The sequence below is a fragment of the Corapipo altera genome, unplaced genomic scaffold, assembly GCF_003945725.1.
Source record: "Corapipo altera isolate COAL_440 unplaced genomic scaffold, ASM394572v1 57, whole genome shotgun sequence".
Classification (NCBI taxonomy): domain Eukaryota; kingdom Metazoa; phylum Chordata; class Aves; order Passeriformes; family Pipridae; genus Corapipo; species Corapipo altera.
Window position 1 is genome coordinate 3,142,007 of NW_020884905.1, and position 23,094 is coordinate 3,165,100.

At 37.2% G+C, this 23,094-nt stretch overlaps 1 protein-coding gene and 1 non-coding gene across 5 annotated transcripts in view; one reads left to right on the forward strand and one right to left on the reverse strand.

The window, feature by feature from the left end:
• The window catches only part of BCAR3 (BCAR3, NSP family adaptor protein), a 92,855-nt gene continuing 69,761 nt past the window's right edge, over window positions 1-23,094 (forward strand). The window contains exons 1-2 of one of the 4 annotated variants that reach the window (XM_027651665.1): window positions 1-17; window positions 22,073-22,187. In XM_027651665.1, coding sequence (XP_027507466.1) covers window positions 22,101-22,187 — 87 coding nt within the window. In that variant the 5' untranslated portion in view covers window positions 1-17; window positions 22,073-22,100. Of the gene's footprint in view, window positions 18-7,410; window positions 7,445-17,031; window positions 17,046-22,072; window positions 22,188-23,094 lie in introns of those variants that run through there. The other 3 variants (XM_027651667.1, XM_027651668.1, XM_027651669.1) reach the window with 3 other exon arrangements.
• TRNAR-UCU lies at window positions 98-183 on the reverse strand. Its single transcript is given in 2 exon segments — window positions 98-133; window positions 147-183. It is a non-coding gene; the product is annotated as a tRNA-Arg (tRNA).

Sequence of the window (23,094 nt, forward strand, 5' to 3'; positions counted from 1 at the left end):
AGAGCTGCGGCGGTGAGGTAAGGGACGGGAAAGCGGGGCGGAGAGATGTCCGCCGAAAGGGGCGGGGGGAGGAAAAAAAATTAAAAAAGAGAAGACCCGACTCCGCCGGGACTCGAACCCGGAACCTTTGAATCCCTTCAACCCTCTAGAAGTCCAATGCGCTATCCATTGCGCCACGGAGCCACCTGTTGGAATCTCCGCGCACCGCCTAAAGAGCCTGCGCGCGCCGTCACGCGTTAGCCGCGACCGCTCCGGCTTTTTTCTTCCTCTTTTTTTCATTTTATTTTTGTTTAACCAGTACGAACAGGCTCCGTCTTATACGCTACTGCACAGACGAGTCTCGCAGCAGCCCCTGCGTGCCGCCCGAGCGCTGCCCACGGCCGGGTGGGGCCCACGGCTTCCTGTGCAGCACTCGCCGTGGCACTGCCTCCTCATTTCTTACGGAGACTGACTTTTTTAAAGTTCTTCAGTGATCAGTATAAAATATTTGTTGACACCCCACTCCGGCGTTTTCAGTATTAATCCTTGTGTTTGGAGGAATCTAAGTGTATTCCACAGTTGCCTTGTGTTGATGAACTCTTCCTCCAACCGGCCATAAAGTCACAGTAACATCCCTCCTTATCCTGCTCCCCCCGTGGATTCAGTAAAACAAGATATTCGCTTAAAAGCTGTAATTATAGTCTGAAACAAATCTATGATACTATTTTTTTTAATCAGGAGTAGGCGTATGAGAAACGCCAGAAGACAAGAGTCTTTCTTTAACTCTCCGCAGCAGTATATTCCAAGCGGAGCCTTTGCCCTTCTGCTCCTGGGGGTCTCCCTGGCCCGGTTCTCCTGGGCAGTGAGATCCGCGCTGTGGTGCCGTGGCCTGGGTTATGCAGTAGAACGGCTGTGTGAGAATCTCGTGCCGCACTTTATCGTAATTTAAAAGTACTGGTATCCATAAGAGTGGAGAAAAACATGAAAATAAGCGCACCCTGAAATCCGAGGAAGCAGGAAGCTAATCAAATCGATGTAAAATGACGTGACTAGGATACACAATTCACCAGCCATTGCCTCCAGGGCTGAGATACCGAGGGTAATGAGTAACCGGGATGACTCAGGCACACCGGCAGCGTGTCCCGTGATTCCCATGAAGTCATCTGGAGTGCCGGTGGCCAGCAGTAAGGCAAAGCTCATGGGCTGGCTGATGACTAAATAACCCCTACAATGCTGCCGAGAAAAGGGGGTTGCTGGAAGGCTTCAGTAGTTACAGCAAGTACCAGATTACAGGTACACCCCCCAAGCTAACAGACTGTTATTGAACCAGAGCAGTTGTAAACACAGAAGAATCACAAAAATTATACAAGATTCACTTGTATAATTTACAGGGCTGGTCGAATTTACAATCTCTGGGTCTGTATGGTCTTGTCACAACTGTTTTGTTATGGACGGAACTCTTCAGAGGTGCTCCTGGTAAAAGAATGTAAGGTGTGGAAACTTTGAGTCCTCAGACCCCCATACTGCATAAAACCCAGAAATCTCATTTTTAAGAACTGTGTTGATCTTCAGAGTAATAAGCTTAAATTAATGTTGGTGCAACACAAACAAACCACTTGTAAGTAACTAGGAATCACCGTAAACATCTTGTAGTTTGTGAATACCTGGGTATGTGTATTGTGGGGTGAAGGTCGGTACCTCACCAGTGTGATCTGGTAACGTGGTACCTTTGGATAGCAGCTGGTGAAAAATCAGAGTTTGCTGTCAGAAGACTGGTTCTGAAGCTGTAAGAGTGAAGAATCGTGACACATGTGATTCTTACTTCCTCTCATGTTTTCGTTTTGCTTAGTTGGTTTATAATGTTAGGTAAAGGCTGTTGTTTCCATTCATGCAGGAGGACTGACTGGGGCGGTGTCTGGAAATTTTTCAGAAATATTTCAAATTATTCAAGTCAGCTTGCTTTTTTTGTCTGTAAATGTAGTCCCAATGCAAAGTCCACCTTTGCGTTTGGACAGCAGATGGAGCTGCTGCATGAGAAACACGACAGCTCTTGGATCATGAACTCACAAAATGTGATGTGTTAGGCAACACCGATGGATCTGATTAACTTTTGCTGGTGCCTGGATCTGGATCCGTCCTTTGGACTTTCCTCTTCTGGGAATGTCTGAAGTCCACTTCTGTTGCAAGCTGGCTCTTCAACTTTATGCTCTGTTTCAGGGAGCAGAAGTTTCTTGGAATACAGTTGTGCTGGTTTTAGTTATTGGCACTTAGAGAAATTTTGCTGAGCTCAACCAGGTGCCATTTTGCTAATTTTAAATAGGAAGAGAAATTGAGGTAGGAATACCTTGACACAAGACAGCAAGTGCATCAATGGCAGGCCAAAACCAGCACTGTCATATAACACTCTTCTATGGAAAAAAAAAGTCTAGAAATTATTGATGAAATTGAAGTGTTCTTTGAGTAACTTTTTACAACTTGGGTTTCAACATTAACTCCTGTTAATGTACTGTAGTGCTATGTACTGTATATCCAATTACTTTTGGTAAGATTTGAGCTTAAAAATTTATTAAAAGGAAATTTTCAAATTTGCAGAGCTTCCACAGATGTTTTTTGGGAGTACCATCATCTTTCTCTGAGAACAAGTGTAATTAATACATTCGTTGAAAGCAAGAGGTCAGAGAATGCTGTGGGCAAAGAGGCTGTCTAAGACTATTTATATCACCTGAATAGTTTTACATACACACGTTACATAGTCTGTGTATTTCAGGTTCTTTTCCTTCTCTCTCTGTGGGATTAGTCCAACCCTGCTGCTGTAACGATTCACCAGTGTAGTGCAGCAAGAGGAAGCACTCTTCAAACTGGCAGAAAAATGCTTGGATGCGCAAGGTCTGAGGATACTGAAAATAACACTTTCAGGGAGAGTTTCTTTTGGTAATTTACAATTTGATTTTTTTTTTAATTTATTTTCTTAACATGAAGATAAATGCTTCACACTGTAGATCCTTCTGCATCTCTGCCTTTTCCTCAGTGGGTGCTGTAATTGCCATGTGGCTATCAGGGGATTGGAGAATTACCTGTCCTTGTTTGCCAGGCTGCCGGCAGGCAGACTGCTGTTGAGAACCTCTTCCAATTATCTTATTTGTGGCTGTTGTTGGACTAATGCATGTTCTGTCTCATTGAGTATATTTGAGTAGATAGGAGTCATTCCCCAGGGCAGTGCCTTGCTGACCTGGGGAGACATGAGCAGTCATGCCAAATCACTTCTACAAGGGATTATAATGTTAATTCCTTGTAGCTCTATTAACAGAGCAGCTGCTGCAAAACCAGCTCTGAGATGAATACAGTCTTTTGGTGGAAAAGTTTGAAGTCCTTTCTTCATGTTCCATAAGTAACTTTTTTTCATAGTAATTTTTATATATCTGATATACAGTCCATGGGTCTTAGTGATTTTCTCTGTGATGATACAATTGGCGAAGAGCCCAGGAACTTGTTAGAATGGTATCACTCAGATTCCTTCCAATATCTTCTTTTGGAAAGCAAAGTACATAAAGCCAGGTGTCTACAGTGACTCTGTTTTTGTGAGGGATTTTTCCCCCCCTGTTTTTCCTGTTTCTTGAATATGTACATTTGAAGGCCATTCACTGCAATGGTACAGACAGACGGTCAAAGGAACATTTTGAATAAATGTAGGTTATTGCAGTCATGGTCAACAGTGCTTTCTTCATATTACAGAAGAATGAAAGTCATGGCTACAAGGTGCTTTTCATCCTTAATTCACATTTATGTCCTTTGTGATATTACTATTGACTGTTTTCATTAAAAATAATTGGAGAATTAACACCTGGCAGGAAATCCTCAACACTTACAGAAATCAGTGTCAGCAATCACACATACAGATGGGTTGGCTGTTGGGTTGGTTTGAAGTGGCAAACACTTGACAAACATTTATTTCAAGACTGCTCCCTAATAGTACCAAACCTATTCAGTCACATGGAATCTCTCAGAGCACTGCAACAGGACATTTGGATAAGTCCTACCTAGTGCCTCTTGCCAAAAGTGGAGTACATCAGACTTCCAGAGAGATGAGAATCTGTTTCAAGCCAATTTCAATGTTTTTTTTCATCAGAGAATGAATTTCATCAATTTTTTTTTTAGAAATTAATAAGATTTGTGTTGAACACCCTTCAAAAATATCCGAAATGATGCCTTTAAATATATTTTAAAATTCTATTCTTAAAAGCTCCCTTTTTCTTTTTGTTAAAAATCACATTTTATTAGTATTTTCATAATTTTATGCTTGTTTACACTGGGACTTTGCTTAGCAGACTTATTTCTTGCTTCCTTAGGGGGCCTTTTCTACTTTGAAATCTTCTGTTCATGTTTTATAGCTTAACACAGAATTAGCTTCTAGCATCTTTTCTCAGATTTTATGCTTCTGTAATCTATCAGTACAGCTTTTTTCTCTATTTTAACAGCTGTATTGGAAGAACATTGAACTAGCAAGTGATTTTTATAGCTAATCCTTGCACAGTCATTGCTCTATATTCTTCCTTCCAATTTTTGTCTCATATACCCAGTCGTTGAATTAATGCAACTTATCACCCAGCAGAAGTTACAGTATGAAGAAACAAAAAGCTGCACATCAAAGGGTCTTCTGTGCAGACAGAGCAGACACAAAGGCTTCTTTGTGATGAATGTGCAGAGTTAGCTCTGCCACTCTAAATCAGCAGTGAATTTTCTTCAATTCTAGCATTGAAGTAAAAGAATGCCCTTTGTTCTTGTAGGGGGTTTTAGTTTTATTTCCAAAATGCTGGCAGGTAGTAAGCATTGACTTAACAACCTAAAAAATTAATTTCCTGTGTTCAGAATTGTGATATACTTTTATAGAAGTTTATCTTGGCTTATTCAATGTAGTAATAGGTACCAGTCATTTCTGCAGCAAAGTGAAACAAGCAGCTTCCAGAGTCGTTGCTATCTGTAAATCATAGGAATCCCTGAGAACAAGACCCCTTATTTTTTGCCACACCCACTGTAGAAATAATGTTCTTGTTGTTATTATTGCAATATATGACTGTAGTTAATTTTGTAAATATCTGAATTTGCAACCACTAAGATGGGGAATTCAGAAAAACAGTCTGAAAAAAGCCAAAAGAAATGCCATCACAGCTCCCATCCAAAATTACAGAGATTAGGGTAGACATTTACACCCAGATAGTATGTCAGGGAGGTTTCAATCTGGTTTTGATACAAGTGGTCTTTATTCCATAAAATTGCTACAAAATTATCACTTGCTTTTGTTAGTGTTGTTATTACAGGATATTCTTTTGTATGTCTAAAAGTGGGAATGTGGCTTCTTAATTTACCTTCAAGCGCTAATCCTGCTCACAGCTAGTTTGGAGAGGCAAAAGGCCTTTGGATTTGGTGTTAATTGCTATGTAGTTGGTCTTAATTACACAGAGGCCTTATGTTTTTTGACTGACAGTTTTGCATCTTGTTTGTCAGCGATGAAGTTATTTGCTAGAGACAGTTGTATGTTTTATGTTACTAATTAGAATGAGAAAAGTGAAACAGCATTTGGTGAAAGTGTGAGAAATGGTATTTCTAAGCAGGCTGGACAAGCAAATTTCAGAGTTGAAACGGAATAGGGAAATCTGGCACAGGAGTTACTTTGCAATCCTTGGAAAAAATGAGAGTACAGGTGAAAAAAAGAAGGGGTAAAGGAGAAACATGAAGACCTGGGCTATGGAAAATGAGAGTAATGTTGATGGTGCTAATAAAACTTTGAGGGGGGGGTTGGCTTTGGTTTGAGGTTGTTTTTTCAGAGTCTTCACTCTTGCAGTGCAGAATGGGTTTGGGGTGAGCGTGCAGCTAATCCATGGTAGAACATGATGAAATCAGTCCCAAACAGCCTGTACTAATTTGCTTCTTTGTAAAATCAGAAATTCAGATTGTTTTTTAGTCTCTGTGCTGGCAGAGCTTGTGTGACATACATCCAGTATGGAAATTTACACCTGCAAGCCATATATAGCTTAACTTTAATGTACTTACATAAATGACAAAATCATTAGTTTTCAACTCATGGATTTTAACACTCCTGACATGATAACTCTCTGCCTTTTGGTCACACCTAAAAGCAATCTAGTGACTTGCTGATTTGCACCAGGACATACTGATTCGTTATGGTCCCAAAAAGGAAGACACTCAGACTATAAAGTATTGCTTAAAATATCATTTGTTGTGGCTAACACTGTAAAGAAAAACGACAACATAAGTAGTTTTATGTCCTTCCAGATGTTGAGTTGTGTGGTATTGAACAGGTCTCAAATCAGAACCCAGCACTCTGAGCAGATCCTGTCCAGGGAAAGGTCATCTGATATTTTGGTCTTTTGAGCACTCGCGGGATTTTCTTGAAACAATTCTAGTTCTCACTTCTACTGTCAAACAGAAAGCTGGTTCACTTAGGAACTGTTTGCCACACTTTTGGATAAAGACAAGGATGCCCAGGCAATGTACTCACCAGTACTGAGGGGGAGCTGCCTGGGGGCTCCTCTGTTCCCAGGCTCTGTCCTGCAGCCCTGGGAAATGTGCTGCTCAGCACGGGTCTGGCAGCCCAGACCTACATGCAGCACAGCACTGGCCTGTGCCTTGGATGGGCATCACTAACTCCTCAATAAAGTGATCTTCTGGTTAGGATCAATAACCTGTGATTGAGGAAAAAAATCCCTTGGATAAAGAATTGCAAAATGATGCAGTTATACATTTAGGTTTTGATAGCATCAGTGTATTCAGGGCAGATTTACAGCCTAGGTGAGTGGGAAGTGATCCGAACTGAAACTTCTAAGTAGCTTCCATAATATAATAATCATAATAATAACAATTATAATAATGCATGATAATATACATAATAAAATACAATGTGATGCCTGGAGTAGTTAAGTTTACCTGTCCCTATTAGTCTTTTGAGCTCTGGACTGATGGAGGGTGTTTTGAGCTTGTGCATAGTGTTACAATTATGGAACTGAGTTAATTTTGTTGGGGTTTGAGGGTTTTTTGTTGGATTTTTTCTTTCTTCCAGTTTATAAGTAAAATTTTATAATTTTTTTTTTATAGGTAATATTTTTTAAGAAGTAGCCTGCAAAGCTGTCAGCTGAAAGTAGGAACTTCTTATTTCCTAATGGCTCATTGGCAAATAGGCGGCACGTTTTTCACTTAGTAGAAAAGTAGTAATAATAATTAAAAATAAGGTGTGAAAAAAGTTACTGAACACAGTATACAGATTTTCCTTGATTTAGGGGGGAAAAAACCCAACCTCACTGCTCGGTTCTCGTCACTGTGATTCATCAGCTGCGGTCTCCTGGGCAGGTCTGACTGCTGATTGGGCCCAGGGCTTCTCAAGGTGTGTCTTTTGCCAGGAAGCTTTTGCATTCTAAGAGCACACAGTAGACCATGATAGCCTCCTTCTGTGGTAAGAACTGTTGTATGTCTGTTCTTATTGTTATGAACAGTGCTTGGTGGTTAGGAACAAATAATTAGGTGTGCTAGCAGATGTTTTCAAACCAACTTTTTGTGGGTTTAAAATCTGGAAAGATCATAATCATGGATCTTAATTGTGGCAGCTGTTGCTCAATATGCTAGTAATACTTTTTAAAATTCTGAATTAAAGTAAATGTGATTATATAATAGTGAGGGGTATTCTCAAATCCACAGAGAATTAGATTAAAATATTTTTTGTAATATTGTAAAATTTTGAGAAAGAAATATTTATAAGATTTGACATGGTCTTTATTTTTCCTAAAAATCATATGTGTTAACTATTTGCAGGTTAAGTAATACAAGGAAACTTTCTTCTCATGTTGTATTATGTTCAGGGCAATTTTATTTTTTTCAGAGATATGAATTTGCTTTATAAGTTTTTTGTCATTTTATCAGTCTAAATTATTTGGAAAAGAAAATTAATGTTATTTTAATGTATCTTTTCCGTTACTTTTGAAAAAACAAGGGAGAATCTTGAGGGGAAAAATACTGGAGGAATATATTGGATACATTTTTGTTTTGTAATTGATAGTTTTATGTCAACTTTACTATCAAATGAAAAGATGCCATCATGGCTTTGAGAGAGAAACACAGGGATTGAAAAGATTTGAAACCTGCTACGTAGACAAGTGTGCATGTAAATGTCTGTGATCTGCTAATGTTGGAGTGTGGTAGAAAAGGCTTAGGAAAACAGCAGCTGTAATACCCAGTCAGTGTAATGTCTGCTTTCCTACTTTTACAGCGGTAGTGCTTAGAGCTCATTTCACATGACTGTACTTGTTTCTGCTCTTGAAAAAATGTTGCAGTCATGGCAAAAGCACCAACTTCTTTGTGAGGGATGATACAGTGAGCCATACTAAAAAGAGAGTTTTGTTTTAATATTGCAGTAGTAAAGATCTTCATTTTAGCATAATATGAAACTGAAAACAATGAACCTTTTAAGAGATATTTAAGAAGTAACTCTTTTACCAAACTGTATAAAAAATACAAGGATTTTCTTAGATATTCAGGCAAATATTTCTTGCTATTGAGTAACGTGGATTGGGTTCTGGTGCTTCTTTCTTGGTTTTAAAGCACCAGTTTTGTGGTTTAAAATAATAGGATCCTGTTCTTTATGGACATCAGGAGTGTCTTCACAGTTAGTAATGTCAGAGTGGATTTTTGCTCAAAATTTTAACTCAACACCAGTCAACAGCAGAGGGTGCCAAAATGCAATACAGTATTCTCAATTTCCTAGTAAAATAGTGATATATACATAATATACCTTTTCTAAACATTGATGTTTGGATCTTTCCCAGCCTTTTCTTGTTTGCATATTCACCACTGTGGTACTGTAATACCAGCATACCCCTGGTTCTAGGTTTCCTTACAATGACAGCAGCACATTCCTCTCACCAGCAGCTAGCACTGTCAAAGAGTTTTAAGTATGCAGATAAACTTTACTTAGCTACAACAGCAATTCATGTAATTTGTGTCATGTTCTTGTCTTGCTTGTCCTGGCCTTAGTTCTCCGTGCAGGGGTCAGAGATTGGTTTCTATTTATATATGCCATGCTGTCAGCAAAGGAAGAAGTTAGTAAGAACTTTGAAATGCATTATCATTCTTGGGCAAGACCTCATGGTGCAATTAATTTTACAATTCCCTTATTTATGTGATGTTTTTGTCTAGGCTGAAGCTTTTAGGGTCCACTCATTTCCTCATGATGCAACCCAAGGGGAACCAAGTACATGTACTATTGAAAGAGGCAGTTGCATTTTATGAGCTTAGAAATTTGACTTCAAGAAATAAGATGATGTGCATTTGTTGCTTGGATGGCAAAATTATAAGATACTCTGACTGAATTACATATTTAGGTGGGTTTTGCTTTCAAAAGATGAAGCATACCATACCTTACAGTCCCTACTGCTGAACCACCACAGTGTATTTCTGAAGTTGGTTATGTATCTGGCTAAAGAATACTGTCAGACAGTATTTGTCAGAATTGAGACCAAGAAAATCATGCAACAGTTTACAATCATTATACTGGTGGACAGATTAGTGAGTGTCTGCCGCCTGCTTGTGCGTTCCCTCAAGTGCTCGAAAAAGAGTAAATGCTCCCTTCCTGGTTTCTTCTTTGGTCACATTCAATAATAGATTGTGTTCAAATAATAAACTGCTAAGTCTAAAATTCTTGGAAGCAACCATTCATTTCATACCCATAACATTTTCTTTCTGTCCCAGCAGCTGATTGCAATCACCAGTGCCAGTGTTTGGACTCTTACATATCTGATTTGTTGGATTGAAGACACATATCTAAGTGCATTATTGGTTCCTGCAGTAAAGTACACTTCCAAATTGTGCAAGGATTGCGTAACCCTTTGCAGTGGATTATATGATTTAAATTATAATTAGATGCCAGGCTAAGAATTCTTTTTGTCATATAAAAGGGTTTCTGAAAAAAAGGAAAATAATCTAGTCACTGTTGGAGTCTTTTCTCTATATTTTTAATGAAAGGCCTGACACTTTATTTGATGGAGTAGTGTCTTCAGATTAGTGCTGCTTTCTTAACTGTGTCTAATCTCATTTGATTCAAGCATGATGAAATAAAAAAAAATCAATGTAGCGTAGGTTTGTTTTGAAGTCAAGGAGGGGGTTAGAAAATCAGTAAACATCAGTTCACCATGTTTCATTAGCTAACAGGAATTTTCTGAAGCTATTAACCAGGATCTTAACAAGCAAATTGGATGTAGTATTAATAATTTGTGGGGAAGTTCTGCTGTGAAAACTGAAAACTTTAAATCTAACTGTTTTCCTTTATACAGAAATTAGGAAATAGTTTGTCTATATAGTTTTAGTAGCTCCTTCAATAATATTTATTTTTTCACTCTTCCACCAAGCTATGAAATTGAAAAGATTAGTATTTGTCTCCATCATTTGCAGGAACTAAAAGATCAGAAATTCCTTTACATATCAATACATGAAATGCAAATTAAGTGAACTGTGCAGTGTTAGAGCAGTGACCTTCAACCAGACTCTGTGTCAAGAATTTCTGTTTCCAAGGCTTCTCATTATTGCTGAGTATTTTCCTGGCATAATGTATGGATCTTTTGTGGTGTGTTGTTTGCTGGAGAATGAATGAAGGCCCTCTGGCTCATTTATCCTACTGTCCCACTTGGGATTTGAACTATGTTGCTAGAAAAGAGCGTCTAGTGCTCTCACTTTCAATTCTAATCCCCCCATCAGTAAGCTGTAGCAGTTCCCCGTTGCATGACTATTTTTTCAGCTATAGAAGCTAGTGGTAGTTTTGGAGAGTCCATAGAGGCTGAGTGGTTCTGAAGAATAGCTGATATTTACTGGATATTGTATGGTTGTGCTTTCAGAGCTCTCAGTCATAAACATTTTGTATCTTGGATTGGGAAAAAATACCTCTATTTTTAATAACTTTATTTCGCTTCCTCCATACACTTTCTTTTTTCAGTTTAGCTGGGTTTTTTTGTATTGTCCTTGCCTCAAACAGTTGAAATTAGGGTTAGCTGATATGTTGTCATAACACTGACATAAAAGCACATATAGCAGACTGAAAAGCACTGTGGATTATTTTGGTTGGGTTTTTTTGGGGGGTGGGGTGTTTGTTGGTTGATTTTGTTTTAACAAAAGAAAAATAAAGGACTCATTTTGTATGCAGGCAGATACCATTTAAGAAGAAAAATACTGTTATTAAGTATAACTGTGTTGATTTCCAAATCAAGGAAATAGGAATTTCCTTGGAATAGATTATGGCTTTTTTGTTCACTACATCTAAGACACAAGAGTTTATACATAATTAATAAAAGGTTTCCCTTTAAAAATACTAGTTAGACCCAAGTGGGGGCAATTTCAGTGTGACCATTGAAATGGAACATAGATTCTGTTTTACATTGTGTATTTACAGTGTAAGTACATTGATTTGTGTGTGAAGTTCATTTAGCAGATTCAGAAATACATGTAAACATCTAATCTGATGCACATTTTGTTAACAGAGTAAGGAACAAATTCCATTTCAAACATTTTAAGTGGGAATATGTGAGACATTTTTTGTAGTAAAGAACTGGTTTATGTAACAGTATTTGTATTTATTAACCTCCTGTTAAATTTAAGAAATGGAAAGCTATTATCTAGACAAGTGCTGATTTACTTCTAGAGTTATTACCATGTTTACAGACTCTTCCACTAGTGAAACTGCATTATTGCTCATGTAAGGGTGGGGGAAAAAACCAAACAAGGAAAATTCTAGTAATTTTTGTGTGAAGCTTTTTCTCTAATGATGCTTTACTGCAGGTTTTCAGCTATTTGTTTTGGTCTGTGCTAGATTCTTGTTCTCTGTTCTCTTTACTCTCCTTACTAACTTCAGCTTAAAATTTTCTTGATGTTTTCTGGCTAGGTTTAGCTACTGTTTTTCTTCCTCTTTGCTGCATCTCACATTTATCTGTCTGTGCCTTTCTTATTAATATGAAGTTTATTTCCTACTTTTTGAAAATACTCTTAGAAGGACTTCTCTAGAAGTGGAGTCTTGGAAACTGTAAGAGGGAAAGTGAGAAGTTAATGGACAAGATGGCATGAGGAGGAAGATAAAATAGAGTTGTTTAGTTATACTGAGAGAGAAAGACTTCAGAGAAACTGCAATAAAATTTTAAAATATTATAATTAGCAAAAACTCTTTAGGAAGCTAACCATATACTCTGCCCATGAAGTTTGGGAACCATCAATAATTGCAGTGCTCTTGACAGGTGTTCCACTGTCTTTCTGTGTACAAGTTCTGTACACCCATGCTCAGCCATGTCATTAGAACTGAGAGCTGAAAATTCCCTTACAATGTTAAGTATCTTGTGGAAATATCCCTTTATATTGTAGCTCACAGTACCTGAGAGTCTTTAATATAGTCCTCTCGACTACATACTTTAGTACAATAACTCCTGTGTTACAGACTGGTGCACTTCTTTCATCAAATTTCCAGATTTATCAGTTAATGTGACTTTTAAAATTATCATGGATACTTGTGCTAATAAACTGCAGGTTTTACAATGCAATGCTGTCAGTCTTAAAACTTGCTTGTCCTCTTGTTCCAACAGAGAACAGACCCTTCCCCCCCAGCAAGCCTAATGTAGGCTCACTTTGAAAACCTGTGTATTGAACAAGCCCTCCAGGACAGGAGATGAGCTAGGTTCTGGTTTAGTTTTGTGCTGTGGAATACTGCTGCTGATGTACAAGTCTGTGTTACTTTTGCATGCAGATTTACTTTTGTGTTGTAAACACTTAGAATGTCTTTGAAATAGCTGGGGTATTAAATGAAGATATATCAAAGCAGAACTCTCGCTACTACTGCAGGGTGTTGTAAATGAGCTGCCTCTGTCTTCCTTTGCTCTTCTAATGAGAATACATAAAGCTTCAGACAGATGTCAGAGGAAAAGTTTAAGGAGTTAAACTCCAGTGCTTAAAAGAACTGAAGTTTTCCTTTCAGGTTGTACTTGATACAGTATAAATTTGAGATGAGTTTATCTGGTAATTGCAAGATTACAGACAGGACAATCAAAGGCAAAATGATACTACAGGTAGAAGCCCAGTGCTTCAGCTGAAATGCATTGGGATTTTAACCCAATCTAAGATACACCTGTGTCACTGGACAGGTGTTCAGATATTGCTGCAAATTAAGGGCTTGGCTGAAGCAATCGGCTTGGCTCTGAATCTCAGCTGAGTTCCTCTAAGTTGCACTTGAGAACCAAAGCTCTGCTTGAAGGTGTCCTTTACTGCAGCAGTATGGATCATCCTGTCTTCATTCGTGCTGCTATTGGAGCAGATTGCTACAGAATATGTGAGGCAAAGCTGGAGAGCCTTCTGTTGGAGGGGGTCAGTGCACAGCACAGTGTGGATAGAAGCTTGTTATGAGGAACTGTAGTACAGAAGTCAGCAGGTAAGAAAAGTTCAGTGATGATGACTGAGAAATCAATAGAATGCAGCCTTCATTTAAGGGTGGTTCGTGGCTTGAATGCAGTAACACTGCATCCCAGAGTAGGAGGGAAACAGGAAGGGACTTCAAAGAAATCCTTTGGGCTATCTGCAGAAATACCAATAAAACTAGTGTGTAGAACGACTTGTTAAAGAATTAAGTTTGCTACCACAAAATTAATCAAAAATACTCTGAACAAATTTGAATTGGCATTGCAAGTTTAGACTGGCTGTTATCTACCCGTGGTGTTTTTTATCTAGCTCTAGGACTCCTGGCACTGCTTGTACCATATCTTCAAAGGGAAAGGAAATAGTTCTTTGTTTTTTATGAGACTTGCCCTGCCTTCACAAAAGTATGACTGGTAGCATTTTTGTATGTAAACTCAGTTGATTCAAAGAAACTCCTGACTTGCTACTAGTGTTTTCTCCAGCTAGAACCCAAGTATTTTAACATTTCAGCTCACTAGCAGTTTGGGTCCAACAGTGTAGCACAGAAACAAGCTATTGCTTTTTTGCACATATGATCAGATGTAAGTAAAGGATCTGTCTGACTCATACAGGCAGACTGACTTACTAAGGAGGTTGATGAGATTATGACCCATCTTGCCCTTTTATGGCTGAGCCCCACATAAAGCAGCTTCTTAAATGTTGCAATTTTTAGCCCAAGTTATAATGATACTCAGACTTTTTTTTTATCACTAGTTGTCTCAGTGCAAGTTCTGTAGCATTCTGAGTTCTAGCCCTAACTGTCATGTATGCAAGGACATTCAGTTTAGAAAACAGTGAGAACGTCAATCTAAAATTAAAACAGAATTTATATCAAAACTTCATTTCTCCCAGCTTTGTGCCAGTGACTTACAGAATTATTCTCACTGAATATAATAGTTTATTTTAGTTAACCTGCTTATTTGGTCTTGACGATCTTAAAGGTCTTTTCCAACAAATGATTCTATGATTATTGATCATCTTCAGGAAATGCACTTTTTTTCTTTTCCTTTGTAATTATCAGTTGATTAAAAAGAAACAAATCAGTGAGGGATTTTACTTTCTGAGGGTGTTGAATTTCCAACTAAATTATTTTTATTTCAAAGTTAATTTATTCTTATTGCTTATTATGCAGCTTTTTGAAGTATATCTGGAGGTAGCAACTAGCATGTTATGTTCTGCTCTAAACCTCTAAACAGTTCTTATCACTTCTTTGTAAAATAAACATCAACAAAAATGGATAGAAAAATGTACCAGGCATGACTGTGGTTTGAACTACCTGACTGATGGGGAGGAGTGAGAGGCAAAGAGTAGGAAGTAATTGTGGAGCCTGATTCAGGAGTTCTGTGTCTATGAGCAGCCTTATTAAAAAAATATGTGGCAGTCCTACCATTTGCTTCCCATTCTGAAGGGCAGAAGAGATGAAGAGGAATATACTAAATGATAAAACATTTCAGAAACCTATTGCAGTAGTAACTAATAGTTAAAGAACTTGAGACAGGATCTCTGAGTGATCCTGGATCTGCACATTTTTCAAAAATGCACACTCTGCAGGGGCATGGTTCAATTTTTTTTGTTGAGTAAAATTAGCACCATTCCATATGTCCAGTTTAGCATTTTACCACACAAACGGTAGACTCGTTGCAATGGAGGTGAGGAACTTCTGGGTTGCTATGGCTGAGGACTTAAAAGGAGCAGGACTGGTATGTTTTAAGTTGGATCAGTCCACAGTAAAATTTTAGCATGGAATCACAGCTGTAACTTCATTTTCTCTTGATCTCCTCTCCCCATGGAGAGCTTATCATGCTAGCTTTAACCAGATTTCTGGTTATATGGCATATGTATTTACAGTCTGTTACTATCTGGCTGTTCAAGCTCAGAAGCAGCTGTGGTGTCTTTTCAACAGTGTATTCTGGCTCAAGTTCAGCACTGAACTAACATGCTGCTTGTGATTGGCTTCATGTGCAGGTAGGATGAACTCCCATCTAGCTACAAAAGACCACACAGACATACAGAAAGAGGAAAAACTTACTAGACTGTAGTGATCAACACTTTCTGTTGAAGTGTTTTGTTATCTTAGTTCTATTTATTTATTTAACTAGAGTCAGATCCCATAAATACTGTTACAATGAGCCCTAGCCTTGAAAATATCTGCTAACTTGCATGTTCTGAATGTATTTGGAGATTTGGATTAGTCTTTTTTGGGGACATGCTAGGTTTGTTAGTACTTGATCACCTGATTGCTGTCACATCACCTGCATTAAGCACAAACATTTACCATTTCTGTGAGTCAAAAAACATGCACAGTACACATCATTTTAACTCAAGGCCAGTTGTGGGGGAATGAACAAAGTAGTCTGGGTATAGTGATGGAGTTAGGGAATATGCTGGGTCAGGTATTGTTGAAATCTGCAAGAGCAAAGTGACACTTTCAAAATTCTTTGAACTAATTTGTACTGGTGGAGCAGCTTTGTGCCACATCCCCACTGCAAGTGAAATGCAAGAACGTTTGCGTTAATTGGCCCAACAGTGTATTAGTCTCTTCCTAAGACAAGCTTTGCTTATAGAAGTATACAGGGATATTTATTACCTCAGCATGTCACCCCAGCTGCTGGTAGTTCATCCTGGTTTTGAGCTTTGGCTTAATAATTAAAAACATATTGATGCTATGAAATGGAGAAAGTTGCACTCCTGTATGTAAGGAAAGTAAATAAGGGGTGGTTAGTCTATGCCTTTCATAAGCAGCACATAAAGAATGATGAACTACTGTCTTAGTTGTTTCTGGTAAGCTACTGATGATAATTATTGACTACCCACCAACTGAAAATACCTGATTTGAAGTCTGACATAAGGATAAAGGAGCTCAGTGTTTGTGGTATTATTTGTGAAATGTCTGGAATGAAAATCTGCTGTGTGGTTGCTGAGTTAGTACGTATTTAAGTCCTGATCAGTACTTTGTAGACTATTTATCTTTACATAAACATTGGCCAGAACAGCATATACTAGTTGAGTAATGTTGTGTACTTGTTTCTCTGTAGTCTTCAACAGATTTGCTAAATGTTGGATTGACGTAAAAATCCATGTCAGAAGTATCACTTCAGTAACTAGATTGCTAACAATATTTATGCTTTTCAAAGAATTCGGTATCCTTATGTCCTTCACAGCAATTTGTCAAAATTTTACAAAAAATATTTTGAGTATAATAGCTTAAAACAAGTTGAACAAGGAAATGTGAAGCAAATCAGGGACTAAAATAAATGAATGAAAGTATTGACAGTCTGTTCAGCGTATGACATGATTCTGCATATTCCTACTAGCTCTGTCTGCTCTGAGCTATTCTTGTAAAATCCACTCCTCTAGGTTCAGGCTGAACAGCATGTGTAATGTCTGTGACAGTTTGAGCCTTGGAGATGGAATTGGTTGAACAGAGTAGTCTATTCAGATAAATGTAGGGGATTCATTCACATGGAAATCATTCCTGGCACAGTAGAAACGAAGTATGAGTGAAAGAGGAAACAAAAAGGAGCCACAGAGAGCTGCACTTCCAGCACCAGTAAATCAGCAGAACTTCATTGTTCATGATAAATGTAAGTTACTTTACATCACAGCAGTCTCACACAAAGTTTTAAGAGGTGGTGGTGACACGTAATCCTGCAGTAAAAGTTTACTTTAGATTAATTTGAAACCTGGTTCTCATCTATGTGTCTAAATAAGCCATGTTATGGCAGTGTAACAGCAAGCTTTTAAGTGAAATGATTTTCATCTTCCTTAAAAGCCCATAGATGTTTTTCTATAGTACTGAAAAGTTGGATGAGACTAGTTTAAATCAGTAAAGGGTAGAAAAAATGCAGAGCTAACTAGTATCAGCAAAAACCTAGTGTGATACCTAGGAAATCTGTATTTTTCTGAATTTTGTTGTGTCAGATGTGTTTCCACTAGGAGGAGTTATCATCATATCCTTACCCTGTAAGATTATCAGACTTGTGCTTTAGGTCATTTGAAGAAAATGCGATTACCTGTAGTGACATTGTGAAATATCTGTAAAGTTCATCTACATCTACCTAGCTTGTAGTACAGAAACTGCTAATCGGTATCAATATAAATATGAAAGGATGGTTGCAGCTTGTCATATCCTACAAGCAAATTTATGTTTGTTATTTGCATTTAGGGCAAAAATTCAGTGCATTTCCTAGAGATTACAATTTATTTTCAATGTCATGTTTTCCATAAAATGTTATGATAACTTGAGAATTTCAGAGTTTTAAATCATGTTTTAATACAGTTAAGGGAAAACCTTGAAATGAAATGTCTAGAAAGTCCAAGAAAGAGGCAAGAAGTGTAAAAGTTAAATCTCATATATATACAAACTCTTAGGGTTTTTTTTAGTTCTTTTTTTGTTTAACACTTCTGTTACAAATAGTGATTATGATTTTAAAATATGATGGTTTAGAAGTTCCAGTGGGACATTCAGTGTAATAGTGTTACTGCTTGGATTTAAGTGCTTCCTTTGATCTGTTTGCCACTCTAGTGTTGCAAGATAAAGGTATACTTGGAGCTACAGCTTTGCTTTGTTTCTCCTACTGTTTTCCAGTATTATCTCTTTTCATCAAATCATGAAATATGATTCTAGTAAGATGTATGTTTTGGTTGCTTTTCAGCAATGTAGCTTTTGCATAGACTCCCATGGCATAAAGAGAGAGAGACCTTAATCAAGCCTATCCTTTCATTAAGAGAAGGGGACTGTTTAAGAATTTATCGACTTGGTATGCTTAAGGGACTTCCAGCACATGGGCAATTCCCTAACTCTGTCTCTGTGCCCAGACTACTTATTGTACCTCTTCCCACAACTGGCCTAAAGCTACATATATTTTATATGCTGCTTTCTAAAGCAAAAGAAAAAAGATGTTAAACCTCTTGGGTATCACATATAAAACACCTTCCTCTGTGCCTTTGCATCAGATATGCCCCCATATGTATGACTGCAGCTGTGAGCATGTTTAAGATAATGCAGAAAAGCACTTTGAAAGGAAAAGCGAAGTTCAGTAGATCAGAGAGCCACGTTAGGAACCTCCCATTATTACTCATTTGATAACTTTTTAGCAGCAACTTAGCTTCATGAAAGCCTCTGAACAGCTGGTGGTCAGAATCAGAATGATACAAACCTAGGTTGGATTCAGATTGCTTATTTTTATGTAAAACCCCCTGAAATTGTATAAATTATGGGGGTAGTACTGTAAGACCTTCCACATAAGGATTCCAGAATAACTTCACTCTTGAGCTTAATTAAGTATAACAGAAGAAGTCTAACTGAATAAATAGAAGTAAGTCATGGTGCAATAGTGGTGGTATCCCATAAAAATCTGGTGACCTGACTAAACCTACGACGATGTCTTTTTGCAGCTCCTGAGATGTACAGGAATTGACAGTGTTTAGAATGGACAAATAGAACAGAGGTCTTGTATTGCCCTCCAATATATGCTGTTATTTATGTTTTTGTTTCCTTCTTTCCTCTGGAAAGGAAGAATATGGGAAAAAAATATGTGCCCAGCATTTGCCACACACCTTGCCAGTGTGTTTATAACCATATTTTGGATCTTAAAAAATGTTGGCATTACCTGCCTTAAGCAAAAGTTAATCCTATTTTCAGAGATAAAAACAAGTGGCATAAAAGTAGAAGAATAATAGGAAACTCCTTCTGCTTACAACCAATTTCTCCTTATGCTTCTCATAATGGTATATTCAGTGCTTTTTTACAATGTATTTTGTAACTCCATTTTACTCTTAACCTTGATCAGGCTATATCTTGAGTCCTGACCACTAGGCTGTACTCTGCATCCAATTAACAGTGTAATATTGATTAAATAAGAGTTGTTTGAGTTAATGTTTCTGTTACCTTTCTTCACCAAAACTACCATTAGCGGAAAGATCAGAAATGCAATTAGTTAACTTGTGAGAGAAAGGAGATTTTTTTTTTTTTTTTTACCTTCAGCTGAAGGAACAGATTTTTCATTAAAACAAAAGGGATAAATCTACACAGTGTTAACAAAGAGTTAATAGCTCATAAAAGTATACCATAAAATAATCCCACTCTAGGGTGTAATTGCGGTCCATTTGAAACCAATGCATCTTGTACCTCTTAGTATCCTGTCGTATAAGGGTATCATTTTCTGCTTGCAGTTGCAGTTTGTTTTGTATGGGGGTTTAGAGGAGGGGGGGTATTGTTATTTTAATTTGGTTTTCTTTGTTGTTGTTTTTTTTCATTTGGTATAAATTAATAACAGAGCAAATGCAACTGGCCAAGTAAGATTAGACAGCCACTGTTTATCATCGTATTGTTAAAGAGAATGTTGCTCTGTGGAAATTCTGGGATTCCTTTCATACTTAGTGCTGAATTTCTCTTTGTTCTGGAATGATAAATGTGATGACTCTCCACCAATTCCTGTAGATATTTTTTTTAATTGTCTTATACTAACATGGAATTTCAGTATTCACAACGAAATACAAAATTTGTAGTCTTAAAATATATATTCTTAGTGAACTTGTCAGTTTTGAAAACAAGTTCCTTTACACAACAAATTTCAAGTCTTCTACTTTAAAATGTATGAACCAAAAAAGACATTTGTCCATGGCTTTACTTATGTTCTAACCAAGTAGCTGTGTTTCTCCTTTTATCTCTCTGAGCATCGTATGCCTTTCATGGTGACCATCTTGCAATCTGAAAGTACCTGTTTAAAGCAAGCCAATAAATGAAAGACGTCAGTGGCTGAGCTTGTCCTCGCCTCACATAAGAATGTTCTCTGTGGCTTTCACATTCCACAAGGAAATTCTTTTGTGGTGTGTCAATTAAACGTTGAGATTTTCTGGTCAATGTTACTCCACAAGATGCTCTTAGTTACTGTAATACCACCATTCTTTAGATGTTTACTCCTCATCCATAGCCTGCAATATTTTCACAATAATAAAAAACCTGCAATAAAGCAAATAATAGATCAGAGTCTTCCAGTGGACAGTAGAAGGATTTCACAATGTGATTTGCAAATTAGCAGGTTTGTTTTTTAATAGATCATGAAGTGACGAATTCCAGAATTCCAGCTTTCCCATTTTAATGGTGTATGTCTCTCTGAAGTGTAACCATTTTGACTTGTTTCCAAAGTTGTGCACCAAGGCAAAATTCATAGAGGCTTCCAAAACAATGTCTGGTCCAAAACACTGTGTATATTACTAACAGTAGTTGTTTTAACTGAAATGCTTTCAAAATATTTCTAGGAATGTATTGTACTTTAATACAGGTAATACTGCTACTGTGGCCTACCTTTCTGCAGAACATTAGTTTTAGGTTTGCAGTTTGTATTTAAAAAAAAAAAAAAAAGCCTCAACGCTTTTCTAGTGTTCCAAGAATAATGAAAATGCTAGATGGCTTTTCCTATCTGACAGAAAGCAACTCTCTTTTCTGACCATTACATGTCAGCCTTTGGGCAGCTTCTTGTGCATTCAGAGTAGGCAGATGTCTTCGAACAAGTGGTCTGTAACTGAAAAGTCATAATTTCTGTTGGTTTATACAGAGCTAATGAGCAAGTACTTTTCCTGCAGTATACATGAGAGGAAAATCTTCAACTACAAATAAAATATAAAAAATGTACAATTAAAGTCACTAGGTGTCTGAGCATGAGCATTTCCTGCCTCTGGCATCAGTCTTCTGATAGGAAATGTTCAGATCGCAAGTTACAGGTTAAGAATTGGGCATCCTTGAATTGATTTAGGATATGTTCAAACTTGCACATGGAAATCTCTTCAGAAACTCAGCAATTCTTGGAAGCTTAAGTATTTGTCTATGTAGATCTTGCATAACCACTTACATAAAGCAGAGATATTGGGAGAACATTTTGTGTGTCTGTCATTTATCTTCTGACGTCTGTCATGTGTCCATCTTAATGTCTATCTTTTATTTCATTTTAGCAACTGGGGAAAAGTAACAAAAAAGTATTTTTATTTACAGATAAGTCAAATTGAGATGACATGATGGAGAGCAAACTGTAAAAAACTCTCTATTCCTTTTCTTCTTAGGAATACTCCATAATAGGTTGACTTTAGCTACTTTGTTTGTCCCATCTTGGACAAACACCCACCACAGAATCTTAGTCATTTTGACTGTCTTACAGAGAATGCAGTTTCGTTCACATCTTTTGTATTCCTACAGAAAACACTACTGCATTTGCTATTCCTCTTTATTTAATGCATATTGTCATATGTGTCATACGTGTAAGAAGAGTGGCATTATCACTGAATGACTGGGTTGAGGTACTTTGTATTCTCGTTGAATACAAAGGCTGAGTATATTTTAATTGATACTACAGTATTGAGTGACTCTGTTGATTCATCTTCTAAAAGACTAATTCAGCTATGAGAGCTAAACAAAATATAGTCTTCAACATTCCCCGCTTGTACAAGGATGACAATGAACTAAATGTAAAAATCTTAATGCATAGATAACTAACACTTTCTTGGCTGCGTGGTAAGAGGTAATCTCTTTGGGCACAACAGTGAAACTTGCATGTTATGAAGTGCTTTCTGGGTTCGCTCCTAAGCAATGTTATTTGTAATTTTTGTTTTTCAGAGTTATAGCCATTGCGAGGGAATAGATAATGAAGTATCTACACATTTCTAACTGGCTAAGCCAGCTTGGTCTTGCAGAATATTGCACGCTCTTTGAACAATATGATGGCATAGAGGTAAGAATTGTCCTCTTTCAATAAAACTCTTGAGAAACTGTTAAACAAGGTGATGTAGTAGAAATGGTTAATGTTCTGTGATATGATGGTGGAGCAAAAAAACCCTAAAGACAGATAGTTTGTTTGTCTTGAGAAAGGAAGAAAATAAAAGCAATGTCTCTTGCAACTGTGTGCTAAAAGTCACAGAGAAATAGAGTCACTGGTGGGCTAGATAAAAGGAACATTTTACTTTTATATATATATATATATATATATATAATGCTGCTGTAGTGTTTATAATGCTACTTGTCCTATTTAGTCTTGGCTGTCTCAAATTGTTACAATAGACATGCTCACCAGAGCAAGAACACATAGATAACCTTTGTTCTGCAAAAACTAACAAATAAATGTCTTAAAATTCAGAAGTAGATAAAATATAAACTTATGTGCCAGTTTTTATATAAAGTTGTTTACAGGTAAAGGGATTCTATGTGACTTAAAAATAATCTTCTCTACTGAGCAAATACCACATTACAGAAGGACCTTACATTTGTAAACTTGAAGATCCTTAGAAAATTATTTAGAAATTCTTAGGAAACCCTTTTCCCATAGTTCTTACTCGATCAAAATCTCCTCTTTATTTTCCATTTCATGTTTTCACTTTCCATCATCCATGTAAAAATTTATTGACATTTACATACAATAGCATCACTTAAATGCTGCTTTGACATGTTTTATTTCTTCCTCTCTGCATTCCCCATTCAGAAAGTAAATGCGAAAAATACAACTGAATCGTATCATCAACTCAAAATATCCTTGGATTCACTTTTAAACAAATGAAATAATCAATGTTTCATGAAGTGGCACTAAAATTTACTTAAAATTGTCTTCTGCCTTATATCTGTGCTGCTTGTATGCCAGAGTTCTT